This window comes from Condylostylus longicornis, unplaced genomic scaffold (assembly GCF_029603195.1).
Source record: "Condylostylus longicornis isolate FDR11 unplaced genomic scaffold, ASM2960319v2 ptg000048l, whole genome shotgun sequence".
Classification (NCBI taxonomy): Eukaryota; Metazoa; Arthropoda; class Insecta; order Diptera; family Dolichopodidae; genus Condylostylus; species Condylostylus longicornis.
The window spans coordinates 3,597,944-3,608,080 of NW_026578017.1; the positions used below are offsets into that span (position 1 = coordinate 3,597,944).

Below are 10,137 nucleotides of genomic sequence, written 5' to 3' on the forward strand. Positions count from 1 at the left end.
AAAATATTTATGTAATATAAATTTAATTTCGTAAAATTTATGTGTTTCTATTATATGTATGTACATATTTCATTCTTTTCTTCATTGATGGAAATTCTTTTTTTTCCACTACTGTATTACATTTTCCACTATGTACAAAGACCTTTTTTTTAATCTGACTGTTCCAACATGTTTATTCCAATTAGAAAAATTAATATTTAAATGTCATTAAATTGTGTGGGCAGAATTAAGATTTTAGTTGATAAAGAAAATGTAATAACATCAACTTCACAAAGAATACATGTTATTTATATACAGATTCACAAAAGCGTTGTTTTTAAGTTATTGATCCAATACGCAGATCTTTATTTTATCTCTAAAAACATGATTGATTAGTAAAATTAGATCAATGATAAGTTTCCATTTGAGGATGGCATTGCGTATTGCCCAATAGGCAATGCTTAAGTAATTTGGCACCCAGTGAACCATTTATTTATTCAATTAGCCAAAAAGAATATCCGTAGATTCCTTTTCCATTTTCCATCCCTTTTCCATGCCATCCGTTACTTTTTCTCCGCATTCAATACCATGTTGAAATGTTTTTACAAAATTAACATTCCATGCACCAAGAAGTTTTCAAGAAGACCAAAGGTATGAAATATCGGCATAAGAAAGTATAATACTTGCCTTTTTGGAGCATTAATAAATCTTAATTGAAATTTAAACTGGTCAATCGTGGTATATCAACACACCCAAAATTTTTTTTTTTTACATTTTAAACCCCCGTTTTTGAAAATTGCATGTTTTCATTCAATATCGTCATTATGAACTTCCTTCACTATTTTTCTAATTCAGATGACCTCTTGATCTTTATGCTGCTGAACATTTCCTGTATATCTGCACAAACCGTTATATAAACTAAAAGATATTTAAACAGTACACTTAACAACGAATGACAAATGTCCAGTTCGATTAATAGTACCTACATCAATCAGAGACACATTTTTACCTCTGTCGACACGCAAGGTCGTTATTCAAAAGAATGGCAAATAACAAATCTTATCAGTTTCAGTTTTTATTCTTTATCGGTGAACTTGCGGTTATACGACTTTTCAACATATTCTAAAAATGTATGATGTTGTGCTACCTCAACTTTACATCGAGAAGTAAGCTTCCGCTAGTTGTTCCACTTGAAGCCTCTATGGTACTTATTTAAATACGATGCTCTATCCAACGAAACACATAAACCCATTCCACGGACATCTTTATTAATATAGGACCCTCTGCGGCTTTACTTTCCTTCGTCACAAACACTGCTAAGCCAATTAGCGTTTTATCTCGGATTTTGTACGATTTTCGTGCCACAGTGTATTCGTTTCAGTGCATACATACATATGTATATAGCACCGCGGATTTTACTTTCTAACAAATTAAGCTAAGAGTTGTTCATCCATTGTTACCAAATAGGGCATACGTAATAATTCTATCTTTAGCTCGCGGCTATAAATTAAAAGAATATTAATTATGAAAATATTATTTTTACTTACATTCCCCCGATTATTTCAAAAAGAAACGAATGACTTATGAATTTGTTTATTTTGCAAAAAAAAAGTAAAGTCAATTAATGAGGAAGATTACGACAATATACCATCTACTTTAGTGAGTAATAACCAAAATTTTAATTAAAATTTGTTAAAAAGGCATAGTTTTATAGTAATTTTGCATGCGAAATTCAAAAAATTAATAGAACAGCACTGCAGCAATTCTTCACAATGAAAAATGTTTTGCTAACAACATTGTCATCAACAAAAATTACATTGCAAATAACACCCAAGGTAGTACATCAAACAAAATATATGCTTCTTTCTCACACAAGCGTAAGGTGTTTTAATATAAAAATTGTATGTTTTTTTTTATTTCAATTTACAAAAAAAAATTTATTCAAAGAAAGAAAAATTAATGAGTTCTGTTTAATTTGATTTTTTTACAGATATACGTATTTCAAATGGGAAAATTATTTTAAAATATTTTTTAATTTTTACTTTAAAAAAATTTTTAACTTGTCTTTTTTACAAATTAACACATTTTGTAGTAGAATCCTTATAAAACAATAAAATAAACCCGACTCTGTTACAACTTTGACAATGCTCTGAACAAAGAGAGAGATAGCTATACAAAGAATTTGACCTCATTGCTTTTTCAAGATACTCCTTCCTTTAGTATTTCTAATTCGTTGGTTTTTTGTAAAAAAAAAGCTCATGAGGAAAAAAAAAATCGAAAAGTTTAAAATAAGATTTGTACGAAAAAAAATCCAACCCATATAAACACACAGAAATGAACACAATAAAATAAATAATGAAGTTAAAGGAACGTATTATTATTCTTCTACTAAATTTGTCGAAAAGGTGGAAAATGTATCGATGTTCGCTAGATATAACGAAGTTGCTAAAACTACATTACTGTTTAATGTTGTTTTTGTGTGAGTGCAACCTGTTACTAAAGTTACGGAGAGGTTACTTTGGTAATTTTCGTTTCTGGTAAAGAAAGTGCTACCGTTCTGGTAAAGAAAGGCGTTTGGGACTTGGTGATTTGTCCGTAAATTACCACATTCTTGATTCCAAAAATTAATTGCCTTAAATTATCTTCTGTTTCATAACCAAATAACGTTCTTTATTTTTTATGGATTATAGCGGATTTTCTATCTTGATATTTATATTAATGTAGAGAATTTCCAGATATAGTCTAGCGACATATTTATTTCTGTGACGGCAACAGAAAGCAAGTTTACAAAAGGATTTTAACAAGCTTTAAATTTTAGAACACGTTTTGAACTATTTGTCTACGTTAATAATTTGGTCTACATATAATTTTAATATAATTATAAACTTGTTATTTCGGCGACATTTGTTTTAATACAGCATCTTTTTAAAACGTAAATGGTAAATTATCTTCTCTTTCTGTGGCAATCCTGGTTGCAGGGTTGAATAAGATAATTGTGGCAACAATCCTTTTAATGATTAATGTCAAATTAAGAATTCAATAGCATTGCAGAAATTTGCAGTTTTTTTCGCAAATAGCTTCGTAAATGTTTTTTGTTGTTTTCCAAAAATTAAATATTAAAAATCGAAAACAATGGACTATTTTCTTAGCGAGATATATTAAGATGTTATAATAAATTTTTCAAAAGGTAAATAATATTTTAAACTTATTGAATTAAATTTTTTTATTTAAATTTTAGCTTAATAGCAAAATAGTAAAGTGGTACTTACCAATCTCTTACCTCATCCAGTTTATATATACGTGCATTTACATACATACATGTTTTTTATACATATGAAACATACCTAGATATACAATATCCGTAAAACAATTAAGAATATTGTTTATTATAAAAATTCTTTATTTATTAGTAACTAAACCTTAACGTGATGGCAGGAGATTTAACAGCCGGGTGTGCTGCAGTTCTAAAAAAATCAAAATCCAAGTCATCTGAAAAGGAAACAAAGAATGAAAATTACGACAATTCAAAGCATTCAGAATTTCAACCACAAACAACTACTCGCGGCGGGTTGAGAGTATACAAAATAGTGATTTTAGGTATGAAAATATATTTTATTCCTAGATTTAATAAAAACAATTATATATTTTAGGCGATGGTGGTGTAGGAAAATCTGGTAAATAAATAATTCTGATAAAAATTTTATATCGAAAAATAATAAAACATTTTGTTGGCTCATTTCACAGGAACAGTTTTGTTAGTTAATGATTAAATTAGAAGAGAAAGAATCCAATTTTACAACTCAAATATTTGTAGATTCGTTACGTAACTTTATTTTTTTTCTTATAATCTTTCTAGCTGTTACACTTCAGTTTGTATCACACAGTTTTTTGGACTATCACGATCCAACAATTGGTAAAATTTAAATATTTTCAATAATAACTGATGAGTAATGGGTATTCTTTATATTACAGAGGATTCATACCAAAAACAAGCCGTAATTGATGGTGAAGCCGCTCTTTTAGATATATTAGATACTGCCGGTCAAGTAGAATTTACTGCCATGCGTGATCAATACATGAGGTGTGGAGAAGGTTTCATTATTTGTTATTCTGTAACTGATAGACATAGTTTCCAAGAGGCTTCAGAGTATCGCAAATTAATCGCTAGAGTTCGATTATCGGAAGATATACCTTTAGTATTAATAGCAAACAAACTTGACTTACATTCACAAAGAAAGGTTGTTATAAAATAAGAATAATAAGTAGATTTCATTAAAAAGGTTTTTTTGTTACATTTTTTGTAGATTTCAACTGAGGAAGGTAAAAATTTGGCATTACAATTTGGATGTCCATTTTATGAAACCTCTGCTGCTCTTAGACATTATATTGACGATGCATTCTATACGTTAGTACGAGAAATACGAAAAAAGGAAAACGCTAAAGTAATTTGGTTATTGGTAGCTATAGAGAATTTTGATTCGAACGTCTCAAAATTTGGCATATACATGTCACTCAAACTTAAAAATTATTACACTTAATTTGAATTTTATAACATTCTGGAGTATTCAATTTATTCAGTTTTATCTATTATTTTTAACTAATTTAAAATATTGCAAAAATTTATAAGATGTATGTATATGAATTAATTTTTATGGATTTTGAAAAAGTTCGACAAAAAATTCATTATCCGCTATACCGTTTATAGCATGTACATTGAGTAAAATACTTTTCGAAAAATATGTTTTTAAGGTATATTTTTATTTTTATTTTAGGCGTCAGGTAACAGCTCAAGCTCTGAAAAAATTTCCCGAAGGCGCAGTAGGTGGTGGCGAATTCGATCTATATTCGCTTTAGTATTCCGCAGGCGAAATACTAATTAAATTTACTTGATATATTATTTTTGCTACATGCATTATGAATAAGTTAATATGGATATACATTTGTTATTGGTAAAATTTATCTTTTGTTGCCTTTTGTATTAACAAAATGTAACAATAGTCTGCTTACTTGCAGCTTAAAACTCAAATTAAAACAAGAAAATATATAAATTGAAAAAAGAGCTATTAATATCCTTAATTGCTAATTTTTTTAAATATTTAACTATTTAATTATTTATAAAATTTGTTAAGTTAATTTAAATATGTGTAAAGATGAAACAAAAAATTAAATTATTTTTTATTTTTTAAAAGTTTATTAATTTTTATTTTAGTTGCTAAATATTATTTCGATCTGAAACTAGAAACAATGTATATAATATATAGCTATTTAAGTTTGAATTTTTTTTTAATTATAAATGAACTGTGATTATTTTTAAAATATTTTTTTTGTTCCTTTTCTTACGTGTATACTTTTAGAAAAAAAAACTAAAATTACACTTAGTTGCAGAATTTTATTATATTAATTTTTTAAGAAATTGTTATTATATCAACATTTATAATTTATAGGCAGGATATTTTTATATAAATCACATAGAAAAAATAATGAATAAAATTGTTGAAGTCGTTTTATTATTACAATTAATTATTAATCATTACCAAAGAGCAATAGTCATTAGAAAATATCTGAAAAATTTTACTATATTAAAAACTAGAAAATACACAATTTTTCTTTGTAATATAAAATGATTAACTAAAAGAATTTGAAAAAAAATGGAATTGTAACAAAAATTGAAAAAAAAATATTTATTACTAATTTACAGGGGAACAAAAATTCTTGAAATTCTTCTACGAGGCATAAAATATTGGCGCTATACTTTTAATTAAAACTATAAATTTAACTTCAAATTGTTGAATTGATTAAGTAATTATAAAGCAAAAACTTTATAGACCTTGTTCTTAAATAAACTATTTAACATTTTTTCATATTTGTAATATTTTCTTTCATGTTTTAACTCATAAAGTTTTGTTTTATATAAATTTGTATTATAAGTGTGTAGTAATCAAAAAATAGAAAATAGTCAATATAATTGCAATTGAAATTTACAATAACTTTACAAATTCCATTTCATCGAACATAGTATTGATAAATTTATGTACCATTTAATTTTTAAAAATTTAAGAAATGTTGTACATAATTGTTTTTTTAAAGCTCAATGTTTGTAATTAAATTTAAATGTAACTTTTAAGAAAACAAAACAGTATATTATATTAAAAAGAAGAGTTTAAAATAAAATGTTACAAAGACCATTCCTTAATTTTACTAAATGTGTAATTGTTTAGAGAAAATAATAAAAAGTTTAAACGTGTTCACATGCAATAGTAAAAATATTAAATTGTTAAAATTGTTTTTAAGTATTGATGAAAATTTTTTTATGTCGCATAATTTAAAAGAAAAAAAACACAATGTTTAAAATATTTTAACGTACCATTGATATCTAAACTGAAAACAGTAAAAAAAATTATGATCGTAGATAATGTAATCGAACAACAAACAAAAATGTTAATTGTAGCAAATCTCCTTTAATTTGGTCAAATATATTATTGTGATAAATTTCAGAAATTATTTTTTTCAAAAACCGCTAAAAAACCACTAATATGAATAGTATTTTAGATTATTAATAAAAAATACTAATATGAATAGTATTTTGGTAATTTTTTAAATAGTTAGTTTTTTTTCAAATTGTTCGAGCTTATGCATTTGAAGATAAACTTTTTATTTTATTACGAATGTATGTATTTTCAGTCACACGAACTAAAATCCTAAATATTACCAGTATTAACTTTAATTTATAACATTATAAAAGCTAACTATTACACTTTTTCCAAAAACAAGGAACTGTTAAACTTATTTTGTTATATTTTTTGTAAAAAATACAACTATTAATTTCTTTATTATACTTAATACATCTCAGACGAAACTCCATTGTATACTAAGTTTTACTTCATTTCAATTTGCTTTTAAAGAAAAAGTCGTAAATGACTATTCTGGGAATAAAATAATTGACAAATTTTTCTTAACATTTACTTAGTTTAAAAAGCTATTTCAAATTTATTACCGCTAAAGTTTTATAAATTGTTGTACGAAACTGAGGCTTATTACCATTCTGATAAAGGTGATCAAATAGCTATGTTCTTTAATATTAATTGCTTCTTTGCCAATTTTTCGCTGCCGCATATTTTAAAAACCAAAATGAAAATTGTGTCATGTGCAAATACAAAAAAATTTGTTTCATAAACAAATTTAAATGCACAAATCTGTAAATTGACATCATAAAGATTTTAACTTTATGTGCGTGATTAAAACATACGGTCAAAGCAAATAACCTACCTTGCTTAATTACTTACATTGAATTGTTAGAGTAGAATAAAAAAATTAATTTAGAATTTTGTAATAAAAAAAAGTAAAAATGAAACCCCAATGAACTTATGTGCAATAATTTTTTTATCTTAAAAGACGTTAGTAAAGTTTTAAAAATTTTATTGAGAAAAATACAAAAAAGAAATTTATTAAATTTTATCATAAATAAATTATAACTGAGTTTTTTTTTATTCTTATTTTATTGCAATTAAGAAAGTAAATCCTATCTAGCAATTCTTCTGGCTTGAAATGGGGTAGAAGCGTTGCTAGATTGGAATTACTTTCTTAGTTCCAATAAAATAATAATAATAAAAAAAAAATAACCGAAATTAAATAAATTTTAAATAAGTAAAGTCTGTACATTTTGATTTAGTTGAAAATTATTTGATTGTAATAAGGTGCCCTACTCACCCAAAAAGAAACTCCAATTTTCTTTTTTTTTTTAATATTTTTTTAAATTCATGAAACTTATTCTAGGGAACCAATGTAGAAACTTAAATGAAACAAAACGTATTAAACTTTATGCATGTAAACCTTATTGTTCATTAAATGTTCATAAAAATTTAAAAATAACATACAAAAAAAATGAATTATAGACGTTATGATAATTTATGTAAAATAAAATAATTATTTAAATAAATTATTTATGTTATTAATTAGATATTAATTTTCTTTTATGTCTTCAGGGATCTTTATATTACGCTTTTTTCCAATTATTTTTGAAATTTTTTAATTTACTTTTAAAGATACAAAAACAATTCTTGATGTTTTATGTTTTCAAAGTATGCCGATTGAAATATTTTTTTATTTTTTTGTGAAATTTTTGAGTTTTTTTATGATAATCATTTTATTTAGTATAGTTTTAAAAGCCATCTAGACTATAATAATAATCTTTTTGCTTTTTTCTTCTTAAATTTCTTTTTAAATTCTATTTCTTATTCAAAAATTTCACTCTGTAATTCAGTACCCTTCCTTTTGGTAGACAAGAAAGGTTGTTTGCACTAAAAATTGCAAATTTTGTTTTTAATACATTCTTTACCAAGATGGAATTTAACCAAGCGATTTTTTTTTAATTTAAATAAATATGTAGAATCAAAAAAACGAAAAGTATTGATCAATTTCCTTCACACAAACATGTTCCGGTACCCATTTCATTTAAACTCCACATAAATTTGGAATTTATTTTTGATTTGTTCTCTGAGCTTGATGGACTGATAGATATATATAGCATTAGTAGATACATAAAAAAATAAGACACATTTCAAAAAATAATAGAAATTTCAAAAAACAATAGACAATCAAAGAAAAAGTTTAATTAAAATGAACTCGTTTTCTTAGAATCCTACGAATTACGAACATATGTAACTACGACATAGACTTTTGAACAGTATTCCTACACGGTAAAAACAAAATGTATCCAATTTCAAGAAAAAAATTTATCTTAAAAGTTGTCTTATTTTGTACAAATAAACTCATAAATAATATTAATTTGCTTTATTCAACAACGTGAGTTTCGTTATTTGTAGTAAATTACTTAAGAAATCCCAAGCAATTTATATTGCATTTTAAAAGTTAAGGTCAGAAAATATCTGTAGCTGTTTCAGTAAAATTTTAATATGTAGACAATTTCGACATTTTAGCAGATTTGAGTAGCTTTGTATTCAAGCTAAATTTTAAAACAAAAATTGGATTTACCATCCATTTTGATTATTTCATTTTAATTTAATCTTAATCAAAAAGTTTTGAAGCAAAAATTACTTTATGTCGTGTATTCTAGTCTAAAAAATATAACACCAATTTTTTGTTTATTCAGTGTATTATAATTTTTTACTCTCAATCCTCTCAGATATATTGCCTGACTCAAAAAAATGCGGAAAAAACTTGAAAATTTATTTAACTTGAAAATTTATTTAATCAAAATTATAGTTAAATTTTCGTGTTGAAATTTCATATTAATATAAAATTTGTTAGGTTTTATTTAATTTTTTTTTCCATAGAAAACTCGAAATGAAAATAGGCAAAAATCACAATTTAAAAAAAAAGGAAATAAAAAGATTATTCAGAAATGTCATTTTGTACAAAAAAGTAGTGTCCAGGCCTTGATATTTATGTTATGTCAGCTATTCATGTATTAATAGGTCCACGACTTTGCACCACCTGTCTTTAATTTTTTTATCACCAGGTGGCGAAAAATTTATGTTGCTGATAATGTTTATATGACATAAGTAACTCATGTAGGTCATGTGAAATAAATCATACTGACAACAGATACCAAGTGTTGCCACATGAATTTTATTAAAAATATTGATAACACTCAAATATGTGTCGTATAAAATCCCTTCATAAGACAAAAATTAAAAAACAACGCAGTTGCATTTTAATAAGTAGTAAACTTCAAGGCGTGTTTTAAAATAATTTGGTTAAAAAATAACTGAGTTATTTTTTGACAACACAGAAATATATTAAAAATTAACCGGCTTGTCGAAAAATAAAATAATAATTTTAAATTAACTCATTTTAAAATCTTGTTGCTTTATTACATATAAAAACTTAAAGGTAAAATCTTTAAAATCCAGTTAAATATAGAAAAATGGCATCAGTGCTGACAGCTGATGTTGAATACTCAAAACTTTGTTCGGCAGTTAGCAGGAAAATTGAATTTCTTTGTGTGAATAAAAGTGCAAAATATTTTAAATTTAAATGCTTGAATAAGATAATAAGAGTTTGAGTGATATTATAAAGTGAAAAATAAGCTAAAGTATTTCGTATAGGCTGGAAAAGCATTCATATATTGTGTAAGTTAATCCATAAACATATTTTCAATTTTGAAGTACCATTTTTTTCATTTAAGGAAAAATCAAT

At 25.0% G+C, this 10,137-nt stretch overlaps 2 protein-coding genes across 6 annotated transcripts in view; both read left to right on the top strand.

Annotated features, from left to right (window-relative positions):
- The first annotated feature begins 3,027 nt into the window (after positions 1-3,027).
- LOC129610855 (GTP-binding protein Rit2) lies at positions 3,028-7,898 on the top strand. 2 transcript variants are annotated; one of them, XM_055523618.1, is made up of 7 exons: positions 3,028-3,166; positions 3,390-3,576; positions 3,630-3,653; positions 3,836-3,892; positions 3,952-4,217; positions 4,284-4,421; positions 4,752-7,898. In XM_055523618.1, the coding sequence occupies exons 2-7, from the start codon at positions 3,408-3,410 to the stop codon at positions 4,857-4,859; spliced, it is 762 nt and encodes a 253-aa protein (XP_055379593.1). In that variant the 5' UTR covers positions 3,028-3,166; positions 3,390-3,407; the 3' UTR covers positions 4,860-7,898. The 2 variants fall into 2 exon arrangements, with proteins under 2 accessions (XP_055379593.1, XP_055379594.1); XM_055523619.1 differs by lacking the exon at positions 3,028-3,166 and having other exon boundaries at positions 3,481-3,576; positions 3,724-3,892.
- Positions 7,899-9,890: 1,992 nt separating this feature from the next.
- Positions 9,891-10,137, top strand: part of LOC129611229 (phosphatidate phosphatase LPIN3) — a 41,247-nt gene continuing 41,000 nt past the window's right edge. For all 4 annotated transcript variants that reach the window (XM_055524251.1, XM_055524250.1, XM_055524246.1 and 1 more), the window contains exon 1: positions 9,891-10,070. The gene's annotated coding sequence lies outside the window, so the exon portion shown is untranslated. The remainder of the gene's footprint in view (positions 10,071-10,137) is intronic.